Source organism: Bos javanicus, chromosome 1 (genome assembly GCF_032452875.1).
Source record: "Bos javanicus breed banteng chromosome 1, ARS-OSU_banteng_1.0, whole genome shotgun sequence".
In the NCBI taxonomy this organism is placed as follows: Eukaryota; Metazoa; Chordata; class Mammalia; order Artiodactyla; family Bovidae; genus Bos; species Bos javanicus.
The window spans coordinates 7,498,696-7,513,081 of NC_083868.1; the positions used below are offsets into that span (position 1 = coordinate 7,498,696).

A 14,386-nucleotide genomic window follows, 5' to 3' on the forward strand; every position below is an offset into this window, starting at 1 on the left:
CATGGATGTAAGTCTTAGGTGCCGTCTCAGGTTCCCTCCCTGCTGCCCACCTCCCCGCTGCCCTGTCAGCAGCCCTGGAAATGCCAGGCCCTCCTCCGCTGCCACCACATAGCCGGATGGGCCAGCTGTACCTTAGTTTCTGACTTCCCCAGCCACCTCCAGATTTGGATGCAGTACCCCACCAAGCATGATACCGACATGGCAACAGACCACCAAGGGGGCCCGGTGACGCCCATGTTACTTTCAGCAGGGCGAAACTGCTAAAACTTCTTTAATCTTTGTATATTATTTTAATGAAAAACTCATTGTATATAAATCTATATATATATATATATACATATATGTATATAAATCTATATATAAATATATAGATCTCAAGTGTAATATAAAAACATAGACTACAATAATGTAGCTTTATCAGCTTTCTTCACAGACAACTGTCAAATTTAGACACTGAACTATTAACACAGTGGCCAAGAGAAGTACAGAGTTTTCAACCTCATAAGTAAGAAATTTTCTCTGAAAATGAATTGAAGTATTAGTCATCAATAAAGAAAACAGCAAGTTAGATAGTCTGCCTACATTATATTATGTAAAAGACACAGTAAAAACTTAAGAAACTAGAGTTAAATGTAATAGGCAATATAGCTTTTTTAGACTTTTACCAATGATTACAGGCTTCCCTGGTGGCTCAGTGGTAAAGAACCTGCCTGCCAATGCCAAGAGGTGTGATCCCTGGGTTGGAAGGATTCCCTGGAGAAGGAGAGGGCAACCCACTCCAGTGTTCTTGCCTGGGAAGTCTCATGGACAGAGGAGCCTGGCAGGATACAGTCCACGGGGTCACAAGAGTCAGACATGACTTAGTGACTAATCAACCAAACCAAGGTACTATGTATAAACATCCTTAAACGCAATGGCACCCCACTCCAGTACTCTTGCCTGGAAAATCCCATGGACAGAGGGGCCTGGTGGGCTGCAGTCCATGGGGTCGCTAGGAGTTGGACACGACTGAGCGACTTCACTTTCACTTTTCACTTTGATGCATTGGAGAAGGAAATGGCAACCCACTCCAGTGTTCTTGCCTGGAGAATCCCAGGGACGGGGGAGCCTGGTGGGCTGCCGTCTCTGGGGTCGCACAGAGTTGGACACGACTGAAGCGACTTAGCAGTAGCAGCAGCAAACGTAAAATTATTCAGTATGATTGCATGATGTTTATTCCATAATGAGAGTTTGTCAATGTATTAATCTGAAAAATATCTTGAACTGAAATCATCTATAAAGAAATGATAAATCTTTAAAACAAAGTCTTAGTCTCAAGTTCTGTTTAACATAATGGATAGACTCTATAGAAAGCAACAGTGTTGGCAGGAAACATTGGCTACATAGCCATTTTTATTTGTAAAAGTAATTCTGGTACAAACAATAGTTTTCTTAAGTCAAAACAGAATCAAAAATTCTAAATTTAACCTCATAAAACCAAATTAAGTTTGGATTAACAAAGTCAAAGCCAGCCCTACCCCCTGCATATTAATTTGACAGAGTGCATTAAAAAAAAAAAAAAAACTGTTATCTTCTGTCCAACAGAACTGATGATTACTTTTGGCACCTATATAAAACTAACAAGCACAGATTTCTTTTTTAAAGAAAGTGTATATCAGGGAAGCCCAACAATGTATCATTTGTGAAATTCCACTAAAGCTACCAGGCAGCCAAGAGTTAATAGAACATAAGAAGAACTGATGCAATGCCAAAGAATGCTCAAACTACCGCACAATTGCACTCGTCTCACACACCAGTAAAGTAATGCTCAAAATTCCCCAAGCCAGGACTCAGCAATATGTGAACTGTGAACTTGCAGATGTTCAAGCTGATTTTAGAAAAGGCAGAGGAACCAGAGATCAAATTGCCAACATCCACTGGATCATAAAAAAGCAAGAATTCCAGAAAAACATCTATTTCTGCTTTATTGACTATGCCAAAGCCTTTGTGTGAATCAAAACTGTGGAAAATTCTGAAAGAGATGGGAATATCAGAACACCTGACCTGCCTCTTGAGAAATCTGTATGCAGATCAGGAAGCAACAGTTAGAACTGGACATGGAACAACAGAATGGTTCCAATTAGGAAAAGGAGTATGTCAAGGCTGTATATTGTCACCCTGCTTATTTGACTTCTGTGCAGAGTACATCATGAGAAACGCTGGGCTGGAAGAAGCACAAGCTGGAATCAAGATTGCTGGGAGAAACATCAGTAACCTCAGATATGCAGATGACACCACCCTTATGGTAGAAAGTGAAGAAGAACTAAAGAGCCTCTTGATGAAAGTGAAAGAGGAGAGTGAGAAAGTTGGCTTAAAATTCAACATGCAGAAACCTAAGATCATGGCATCCAGTCCTGTCACTTCATGGCAAATAGATGGGGAAACAGTGGAAACAGTGTCAGACTTTATTTTTCTGGGCTCCAAAATCACTGCAGATGGTGACTCCAGCCATGAAATTAAAAGACCCTTACTCCTTGGAAGGAAAGTTATGACCAACCTAGGCAGCATATTAAAAAGCAGAGACATTACTTTGCCAACAAAGGTCCATCTAGTCAAGGCTATGGTTTTTCCAGTGGTCATGTATGGATGTGAGAGTTGGACTATAAAGAAAGTTGAGTGCCAAAGAATTGATGCTTTTGAACTGTGGTGTTGGAGAAGACTCTTAAGAGTCCTTTGGACTGCAAGGAAATCCAACCAGTCCATCCTAAAGAAGATCAGTCCCAAATATTCAGTCGAAGGACTGATGCTGAAGCTGAAATTCCAATACTTTGGCCACCTGATGGGAAGAGCTGACTCATTTGAAAAGACCGTGTTGCTGGGAAAGATTGAACGTGGGAGAAGGGAACAACAGAGAATGAGATGGTTGGCTGGCATCAACGACTCAATGGACATGAGTCGGACACAACTGAGCGACTGAACTGAACTGAAGGACAGGTACATTACTTGCCAGTCCTCTGTTCCCCCAAACAATAATTACAACTACTTTAAAAAAGAAAGTGAAGTCGCTTAGTCGTGTCCAACTTGTTGCAACCCCATGGACTGTAGCCTTTCAGGCTCCTCCGTCCATGGGATTTTCCAGGCAAGAATACTGGAGTGGGTTGCCAGTTCCTTCTCCAGGGGATCTTCCCGACCCAGGGATTGAACCCGGCTCTACCCGCTTTATAGGCAAACGTTTTACCGCCTGAGCCACCAGGGAAGATCCAAGCCCACAAAAATTTTGCAAAGGAGCACCAGGCGCCTTCCCCTTTACCACCATCCGACAATCTGACCCCACCGCGTCGTAGAAGGGATGTACGCCTTCAAGTCCTCTGCCTCTGCCATCTCTACGAAATGTCAAAGGCAGACATCTGCTCTTTGGAGGAGCAGAACCCGGGGAGGGAAGACTCCTGCTCAGCGGCGTAAAGCAGGTGCCTGGCTACCTATGGACACCAGGGTCCCGAGATGCTCCCAAGTGAACCTGGACGAGTTCACGCGCTTCGCTCACACGCTCGCAGCGTTCAGTCACCGGACCTCGGCATGTGCAGCTGGGAGGCCCCTACGGTGACTTCATGCATGCGCCCCGGAAGCACGCTCCCTCTTAGGGGCAAAGGCGTATTGAGGCTGTCTGGCAGGGGGCGCTGGTTTCTGATCTGTCGGCAGGGTGCTGACCCTGGATCCTGTCCTGCCTGTGGGCTCGTCCTTCAGGCGGGCATCCTCCAACCCTGCCAGCGGCTTCTCTGGTGTTGTGATGCGCTTTTTTTTCTTTTTAATATTTATCTTTCGGGGGGAAAAAAAAAGGCATCGATCCACATTCTCTTGGGATTGCCCAGGTGTTGCTAACAGCTGGAATAATTGGAGGCATGATGCTCCAGGGACCTGAATGGTGTCTTCGAGGACCAGGGTGTCCCTGGATCTTAATCAAGGAATTACTGAAATGGAGGCTTAATTATTCTTTTAATATTAAAAATATTTTTATTTCGTTTTAAACTAATACTCTATTGTTTGAAATAAATCAAAGTCGTTTCAGAGAAATTTAAATGACCCGAGTGCTCAACAATATTGTCGTCTTGCTATATTTTGAAGTTCGAATTAATGATTCTTTAAATAACACGAAATTTAACCCAAACTAAAATATGATAGAAAAAAGTAATTTATTTAGAAAAAAAATTCTTGTTTATTGACCTAAACTCCGTTTTATAGGAGTTCTTTTTTAAAAATTTATCAAAATATAATTGATTTACAATGTGTTAACTTCTCTATTACAATAAAGTGATACAATTATACAAATATATACTTTCTTAGAAAAAGTAAATTTTGATAGACCATCACTTTTGTTCTTAAAATATTTTCAGACTATCTATTTTCAAATAGTCCCTGAAGAATCATTTGCTTTGGATGATTAAATATACAAGTTTTGCTCATGCAATATGGAGACTTAATTTTTTTCCTCTGGGGTGTTTGGCATTTTGAGTTTTGTAAACTTGTTTTCTTTTCTCCCCACACCCCCAAAATATATGCAATAAATCTGTGCAGTACCTTTTTACTGGAAATGTGACCATTGTATAAAATGTACAAATAACTGGATATAAAACTCACCCAAACCTCGTGCCCTGCTGCTGCTGCTCAGTTGCTTCAGTCGTGTCCGACTCTGTGCGACCCCAGAGACGGCAGCCCACCAGGCTCCCCCATCCCTGGGATTCTCCAGGCAAGAACACTGGAGTGGGTTGCCGTTTCCTTCTCCAATTCATGAAAGTGAAAAGTGAAAGTGAAGTCGCTCAGTCGTGCCCGACTCTTTGAGTCCCCATGGACTGCAGCCCACCAGGCTCCTCCATCCATGGGATTTTCCAGGCAAGAGTACTGGAGTAGGGTGCCATCGCCTTCTCCGAACCTTGTGCCCAGGAAGAAAAATTTTTGTTTTGTTTTTTTAGTATATTATTTTTCTGTATGTGGTCTTTGTTTTTTTACACAAGTCGTAGTGTCCGTGTTGCTTTGTTATCTGCCTTCTTTGATAAAACAATAGGTTGTAAACATTTCCATGAAATTAAATATTTTCAAGACTATCTTGTATTCAGTTGTCTGAGTGTACTGTAATTGATTTCAGCAGTTCACTGGTTTGGTGTCGTTTCAAAAACAAAGCTGCTCTGAGCATCCATTATTCTTTTCAAGTTAGATTTCAAGAAGTGGAATTTCACTCTGAAATTCTGGATTTGTCTTGCTAATTGTACTTGTGAAAGGTTGAGAAATGAAAATTGCAAAGACATAAAATTTCCTTTGCCCTTGATTTTTACCAACACTGGTTATTATCATTTTGCCAACTTAATAGATGGAAAACAATCTATATTGTTTTATGTTATCATTTCACCTAAAGCCAGACATCCTGGAATGTGAAGTCAAGTGGGCCTTAGAAAGCATCACTACGAACAAAGCTAGTGGAGGTGATGGAATTCCAGTTGAGCTATTTCAAATCCTGAAAGATGATGCTGTGAAAGTGCTGCACTCAATATGCCAGCAAATTTGGAAAACTCAGCAGTGGCCACAGGACTGGAAAAGGTCAGTTTTCATTCCAATCCCAAAGAAAGGCAATGCCAAAGAATGCCCAAACTACCACACAATTGCACTCATCTCACACGCTGGTAAAGTAGTGCTCACAATTCTCCAAGCCAGGCTTCAGCAATATGTGAACTATGAACTTCCAGATGTTCAAGCTGGTTTTAGAAAAGGCAGAGGAACCACAGATCAAATTGCCAACATCCGCTGGATCATCAAAAAAGCAGGAGAGTTCCAGAAAAACATCTATTTCTGCTTTATTGACTATGCCAAAGCCTTTGACTGTGTGGATCACAATAAACTGTGGAAAATTCTGAAAGAGATGGGAATACCAGACCACCTGACCGGCCTCTTGAGAAACCTATATGCAGGTCAGGAAGCAACAGTTAGAACTGGACATGGAACAACAGACTGGTTCCAAATAGGAAAAGGAGTACGTCAAGGCTGTATATTGTCACCCTCCTTATTTAACTTAAATGCAGAATACATCATGAGAAACTCTGGGCTGGAAGAAGCACAAGCTGGAATCAAGATTGCCAGGAGAAATATCAATCACCTCAGATATGCAGATGACACCACCCTTATGGCAGAAAGTGAAGAGGAACTCAAAAGCCTCTTGATGAAAGTGAAAGTGGAGAGTGAAAAAGTTGGCTTAAAGCTCAACATTCAGAAAATGAAGATCATGGCATCTGTCCCATCACTTCGTGGGAAATAGATGGGGAAACAGTGGAAACAGTGTCAGACTTTATTTTTTTGGGCTCCAAAATCACTGCAGATGGTGACTGCAGCCATGAAATTAAAAGACGCTTACTCCTTGGAAGAAAATGACCAACCTAGATAGCATATTGAAAAGCAGAGACATTACTTTGCCAACAAAGGTCCGTCTAGTCAAGGCTATGGTTTTTCCTGTGGTCATGTATGGATGTGAGAGTTGGACTGTGAAGAAGGCTGAGCACTGAAGAATTGATGCTTTTGAACTGTGGTGTTGGAGAGGACTCTTGCGAGTCCCTTGGACTGCAAGGAGATCCAACCAGTCCATTCTGAAGGAGATCAGCCCTGGGAATTCTTTGGAAGGAATGATGCTAAAGCTGAAACTCCAGTACTTTGGCCACCTTACGCGAGGAGTTGACTCATTGGAAAAGACTCTAATGCTGGGAGGGATTGGGGGCAGGAGGAGAAGGGGACGACAGAGGATGAGATGGCTGGATGGCATTACTGACACGATGGACGTGTCTGAATAAACTCCGGGAGTTGGTGATAGACAGGGAGGCCTGGCGTGCTGCAATTCATGGGGTCGCAGAGTCAGACACGACTGAGCGACTGAACTGAACTGAACTGATTTGACTTTTGATCTGGGTCAGGAAGATCACCTGGAGAAGGGCATGGTAACTCACTCCAGTATTTTTTTTTTTTTTTAGTTTTTTAAAAAATTACTTACTTTTAAATTTAAGGATAATTGCCTTACAGAATTTTGTTGTTTTCTGTCAAACATCAACATGATTCAGTAATAGGTATACATATGTCCCCAGGTAATGTACATATGTTCTTGCCTGGAGAATCCCATGGACAGAGGAGCCTGGCAGACTCTAGCCCATAGGGTCGCAGAGTCAGACACGAAGGAAGTGAACTTAGCACTTCACCTCATTTGACTTTTAGTGTGAGTTAATAACTTTTTATATGTGTACTGGTCAGTTATATTTCTTTTGCTGTCAATTGCCTGTTTATGCCTTACTTAATTTTTATTCAAATGGGCAGCCTTAAAATATTTTTTGTAAGAATTTTAAAAATAGAACTATTTTAACCTGTTATTTCTTTCTCTTTCAGATTTTTTTTTTTTTTTACACGTGGACCATTTTTTTCAAGTCTTTATTGAATTCGCTACAATATTGCTTCTGTTTTATGCTTTGGTTTTTTGGCCTAGAAGTATCTTAGCTCCCCAACCAGGGATTGAACCCACAGCCTCTGTGTTGGGAGGACAAGTCTTAAGCCTGGACCACCAGGGAGATCCCTGTAAGAATTTTTTTAATTGTAAGCCTATTAACAACTAGTTAATGTTACAGATATTCCCCAAGTTTGTCTATTTGTTTTTTTCTGACATAGAAAAAAACTTTCCAATTAATGTTACTTAAATGTTATCATTCATCTTCTTTATGGTCTTCTGTCTTTGGTGCATTGACTGGGAAGAATACTTCCCTACTCCAGGATAATTTGAAAATGTGTCTATAGAACCTCATAATTTTTTGTTCGTTTTAAAAAATCTTATTGTGAATTAGATATGTAACATCCACACTATTTATTTTCCTATGAATGTTTACCTTATAGAAAAAGGTAAAAAGAAGTAAAAAATGAAGTCATAGTCTTACCAACTCCTTTAAGAGAACTTTGCCAACAAGCAAAACTTTACCATTCTATTACATAAGTGTGGGTGAAAGCCTCTTGTGTACTTTTGCTGATTACAATCCTAGTCCTTGGCAGTATTAACCCCAGCATAAAGAATTTATCATTCCCATATATCTCTTTGTACTTTTATAATGTATGTGTTCCTATGCCATATCCTATGGCTTCATTTAAAAAAAAATTATTTATTTAGCTCCATCACGTCTCAGCTGCAGCATGTGAATCTAGTTCCCTGACCAGGGATCAAACCTGGGCCCCCTGCATTGGGAGCTCGAAATCATAGCCACTGGGCCCCCAGGGAAGTCCCTATGGCTTTATGTTTAACATTCTGCTGCTGCTGCTGCTAAGTCGCTTCAGTCGTGTCTGACTCTGTGGGACCCCATAGACGGCAGCCCAACAGGCTCCCCCATCCCTGGGATTCTCCAGGCAAGAACACAGGAGTGGGTTGCCATTTCCTTCTCCAATGCATGAAAGTGAAAAGTGAAGGTGAAGTTGCTCAGTCATGTCCGACTCTTAGCGACCCCATGGACTGCAGCCTACCAGGCTCCTCATCCATGGGATTTTCCAGGCAAGAGTACTGGAGTGGGGTGCCATTGCCTTCTCTGTTTCACATTCAGTCATCATCAATTCATTTTAGAGTGCTGCATGAAGTAGGTGATGAATCTGCCTACAATGCAAGAGACCTGGGTTTGATTCCTGGGTTGGGAAGATCCCCTGTTGAAGGGAACAGCAACCCACTCCAGTATTCTTGCCTGGAGAATCTCATGGACAGAGGAGACTGGCAGGCTACATAACAGTCCATGGAGTCGCAAATAGACAGGACTGAACAACTAACACTTTCATGAAGTAGGTACTCAAATTATTTCTTCAAAAGGTAAGCAGTTGTTTCAGTTATTTTTTTTTTTGAATAATCTATATTCTTCAGACATAGGACATGCCACTTTCATCAGAGCCTGAGTGTGAGTTCGATTTGCTATTCTATTTCAGTTTAGTCCTAACAACACCATTAGGATTGTATTGGCAATATCTTGAGTTTTGAAGTTTATTAGGACAAACCGTTATTATGCCTGCTTTCCAAAGTATCTTTCCTTATTCTTTCATATGAGCTTTTGAGATAGTTTCGAGATATCTGAAAACAAAAATCTCACTGAGAATGCTGTTGGGAGTATACAGGTTTCAAACTTAGCTTTTGAGAGTTGACATCTCCGCTACTGTAATTTCCCATCCTCTTTCTAGTTATGAGCCTAAGTTTTTGTAGCCTTTTTCCCCTAGGTACTGCATCTACATTGTTTTAGTTTTTATGCATTTTGGATTAAACCATTATTTTTAATTAGGTCTTTTACTTTAAAACTTGTTTATTATTTGGTAATGTCAAAATAGATGTTATAATCTGACATGACAAACTTTGGTTATTTACAAAAAATATCCTTTTAAGTCTTTTATTCTTCCAAGTAAACTTTTAAATCATATTTCCAAAGTTCATTAATTCTTTGGATTACATTAGTTATGGATATTTTGATTGGAATTGACATAATATTTGGAGAAGGCAATGGCGACCCACTCCAGTATTCTTGCTTGGAGAATCTCATGGACTGGGGAGCCTGGGCAACTACAGTCCATGGGGTCGCAAAGAGTTGGACATGATTGAAATGATTGACCATGACATAATATTACCTCTTTTGGTAGGGACTGTTTAGAGAACTCTTTTTTAAAAGGGTCTTATCTTAAAAAGATTAAGTAATGCTGAAAAAGACGAGCACTGGAAACTGTTACATAATGGAAACTATTTTCAAATGCTCAAATCAATAATAAAATGGTGCTTTAGGAAAATCAAACAGAGACCTGTCCTGTGTGGGTTGGAATAGTTTGAAGGTCCACATCAAGAGGTATGGATCCTTGTTATGAAATGTGGATAGTGTCAAGGAAATAGAAATAAAATCATTAGTTATTTTGAAGTAAGAATAAGTAGAATTTAGTAAACAGGCATAGCTAATCACTCTGGTCCTTTTTAAATTTTAACAAGACCTGGGAACATTGTTAAAAATGCAAAATCTCATTTAATAGCCCCAAAGTGGGCCTGACAGTCTTCATTTCTAAAAACATCCAGATGAGATGGTGATAATTGCATTTTGAAAGGTCTAACATTTTCAAAATGGAAAATTTTCATTGGAAAAGACCCTGATGCTGGAAAGATTGAAGGCGGAAGGGGATGACAGAGGATGAGATGGTTGGATGGCATCACCGACTTGATGGACATGAGTTTGAGCAAGTTCTGGGAGTTGGTGATGGACAGGGAAGCTTGGTGTGCTGCAGTCCATGGGGTCTCAAAATCGGACACAACTGAGCGACTGAACTGAATGGAACATTTTCTCATCTTCCTTCAGCCACTACCATGTCATTCTATTGCTACTCTTGTATGCAAATACCTCCCGTTTGGCTCCTTCTGCTGGTGAAAAGTTGCTTAGTCATGTCCAACTCTTTGCAACCCCAGGGACTATTCAGTCCATGAAATTCTCCAGGTCAGTATACTGGAATGGGTAGCCATTACCTTCTCCAGGGGACCTTCCCAACCCAAGGATCGAACCCAGGTCTCCTGCATTACAGGCAGATTCTTTACCAGCTGAACCACGAGGGAAGCCCTCATTTTACTTATAAGTGAGCAGTTACGGAGGATCAAGGGCTCAGACTCTCCTCTAGCAGCTTCCTTTGCTTAAGCAAAAGGGGAAAAGGGAAGGAACACATCCTTACAGAGTGGAGGTCACCAGAGTGAACTCCGCCACTGTGATGTGAGGCCACTTGGAAATACAAGTAAGCCCGAGTGGCTCTCAGCCCTGCGTTGCTTGGGACAGGGCGCAGGTAGTTAACATCTAGGAGCAGAGTCAGAAAAGCTGCATTCGAGTCCTGTCTACACTGTGCATTGGCAGCAGGAGCCAGGGCAAGAGGCTTTACTCTGCTGACCCTTGCTCCGTTTATAAACATGGATGGGAACGTGCCTAACTCAAAGGACGCTGGAAAGATTAAATGAGACGTTTGCAAATGTACTAAAACTGTACACACACGGCACTCAGCAGGCCTTCAATAAATGGTACCTAGCTTTAGTGTTCAGTTCAGTTGCTCAGTCGTGTTCGACTCTTTGTGACCCCATGGCCTCCCTGTCCATCACCAACTCCCAGAATTTACTCAAACTCAGGTCCATCCAGTCAGTGATGTCATCCAACCATCTCATCCTCTGTCGTCCCCTTCTCCTCCCGTCTTCAATCTTTCCCAGCATCAGGTTCTTTTCAAATGTGTCAGCTCTTCGCATCAGGTGGCCAAAGGATTGGAGCTTCAGCTTCTACATCAGTACTTCCAATGAACACCCTAGACTGATCTCCTTTAGGATGGACTGGCTGGATCTCCTTGTAGTCCAAGGGACTCTCAAGAGTCTTCTCCAAACACCACAGTTCAAAAGCATCAATTCTTCAGCGCTCAGCTTTCTTTATGGTCCAACTCTCACATCCATACATGACTACTGGTATGAAACACGTGTTTTCAAGTTCTAAATAAGCAGGAAGCTGGTGGGGATAAGAGAAAGCAAAATTAAATGCAGAACTGGCTAGAATCAGAGGAGTTGGGGACATGCAGGAATTTTAGAAATTCTCCTACCGCTAAGGAGGGAACAAATCTTGTCTTAGCAAAGCGAGAAAAGCAGCATTTGGACCCTTGGGTCTCCGAGGCGTGGCTTCCTACTGAGCAGGAATTACGTCACTCAGATGGGCGTGGCTCCAAGTGTGACGTATCTCGCAGCGGATAGTCCCGGAAGCGGCTGGAGGTGGCGGGGGGTGGAGTGGGGCGGGAGATGGGCAGGGTGGGTGGCGGAAGGGGCGGGCCGGGGGAGGTTGTTCCTGTGAGCCCTTTTCCGGTGCCAGGGGCCGGAAGTTGTGGCCCGGCTGTGTCAACCCGGGGGCTGCGGGCTGGGAGTGCGGCTGAGACCCCGACCATGGGCGGGAAGAACAAGCAGAGGACCAAGGGGAATCTGAGGGTGAGTGCAGGGTGACCCAGTCGGCGCGGGAATCCTCTCATCGCCGCGGCTGGCTCTGTCTACCCGGCGCGTGGCCGGAGGTTGTGTGGAGCGCGACTGTGGAGTGGCATGTGTTTGCGTGTCCAGTGTGACCTCTCTGTTGTGTGTGCGTCCCTGCGGGCGGGGTGGGATATCTCTGAGCAGAATGGGGATGTTAAGCAGAGAGGAAAGATGTTACCGTGCCCAGCTGTCCCTAGCTGAGCACACTTCCTAGCCACCCCCCACTCCCCCCCCTCCCCGTTTTCATTAAGAATTGGTTCAGTGTCAGCTTCCCCTGGAAGGTTACCTGGCCAGGGTAGCAGGGGGTAGCATCGTGAACAAAGGAGTGGAGTGGGAGATACTTAAGGTGAGCCTGGAGTGCACGGAGTCTCGGATCACGTCGCTTCTTCGCTCAAAAATCTGCTGTGGCTCCCCACATCCATCAGGGTATAGGCAAAGCTCTTACGATGATATATATACGGGATATGGGGTCTGCTCCGGCCCCTTTCCATCTCCGACCCCATCTTCAGCTTCCTTGTCTCTCACTCCATCAGGCCACACTGATCTCTTCCAGAACCTTGACCTTGCATGGCAGGCTCCCGATGCTCTTTGCCCGAGACAGCTTAGTGAGGTCTCCCATGATCACCCTTTTTTCAGCTGTAGCCTTCCTCTCCACCCCCACCCCCTCCACCGCTCCCTGTTCTCTTTTCCTGCTTTATTTTATCCCATTGCATATCTGACTTCTCACATACTATTTGTTGATTGTCCTGCTTCATTTACTGTCTTGCTTGGTTAGAATATTAGTATAGGACATAAGTATTTTATGCAGGTAGGTGTTTTTATCTACTGCTATTTATTATCTTTGGAAGCTAGAACAAGGACTGGCATATAGCAGAAGTTCACTAAATACTTGTTTAAATTCCAGAGTGGACTAAAGATACAAGACTGAGAATGTCATAATGGTGTATTTTTTATAAAGATATTTTTTATGGTACTTTAGGTTTTTAATGGCGCAGCCTAATTTCATGAAGATGCTTCTTTCTGATCCAGTTCTAGTGATTTCAGTACCACGGTTTCTTTAGCAGCAGTCAGTCTTCTTTCGTGGTTAATAATATCAACAATAATAACAGTAACTAGCCTGTGTCAGTACTCTTATATACTTTACTTGCATTCTCATTTAATTTTAATTTTTTATTTAAAATTTTTTCTCAATGTTTAGTTTTGAAGTATTCCAAATATAAGGAAAAGTTGCAAGAATATTGGAGCAACAACTCATAAATTCTTTACCTAGAAATACCAATTGGTAGGGCTTCCCAGGTGGCACTGGTGGTAAAGAACCGGCCTGCCAATGCAGGAGCCACAAGAGATACGGGTTCGATTTCTGGGTAGGGAAGATCCCCTGGAGGAGGGCATGGCAACCTACTCCATTATTCTGGCCTGTAATCCCATGAACAGAGGAGCCTGGTGGACTGCAGTCCATAGGGTTGCAGAGTCGGACACAGCTGAAGCAGCTTAAGACACACACACGAACCAGTTGGTAATCTGGTCATGTTTGCTTTCTCTTTCTAAATATATGTATTTTGCCTAACCATATGATAAATAGGGGCAGAAATCATGACCCTTAATTCCTAAATACTTCAGTGTGTACATTCTAAAAACAGCAACATTCTTCTTCATAGCCATGAGAAATTATCACATGCAGAAAATTTAATTTCAATATAATAGTATTATCTAATAATATACAATAATATATTCACGTTTATGTAGTCATCTCAGTATTCTCTATAACTTTTATTTTAGATACAACACTTTTAAAAACATTGGAGATCCATTGAAGGATCATTCATTCCATTTAGATCTAGGCATTTTCTTAGTGCCTTTTTTTGGTTTGTTTTTTTGGAGGAGCATTCTTTCATAGCCTGAACAGTTTGGCAGAATGTAGGCAATTGACTTGTTTAACTTAGATTTGTCTAATTGTTCCTCATAATTAGATTCAGGTTAAACAGTTTTTGACAGAAATACTTCCTTGGTGATGTGTCTTTCTTAGTGCCTCTCACACTATGGAGACACATGGTGCCTGCCTGTCCCATTATGGGTGGTGTATGTTTAGTCACTTGATTAAGCTGATGTTCATTGTATAGGTTTCTCTTTCCACTGACTATCAAATAATCTGTGGAATGGTAGTTTGAGATTAGGACTAACCTCTTACAGAATTTCACTTAATGGTTTTGAGCATCCTGTGGTGATTCTTGCTGAAATCAATTATTATTATGGTAGTTTGAAAACTTTGTTTAATCGTGAAGTGAAGTCGCTCAGTCGTGTCCAACTCTTAGCAACCCCATGGACTGCAGCCTACCAGGCTCCTCTGTCCATGGTCACCCTAAG

At 42.3% G+C, this 14,386-nt stretch overlaps 1 protein-coding gene across 1 annotated transcript in view; it reads left to right on the forward strand.

Moving 5' to 3' along the window:
* The first annotated feature begins 11,821 nt into the window (after positions 1–11,821).
* LTN1 (listerin E3 ubiquitin protein ligase 1) overlaps positions 11,822–14,386 on the forward strand; it is a 59,122-nt gene continuing 56,557 nt past the window's right edge. The window contains exon 1 of the mRNA XM_061422504.1: positions 11,822–11,983. Coding sequence (XP_061278488.1) covers positions 11,942–11,983 — 42 coding nt within the window. The 5' untranslated portion in view covers positions 11,822–11,941. The remainder of the gene's footprint in view (positions 11,984–14,386) is intronic.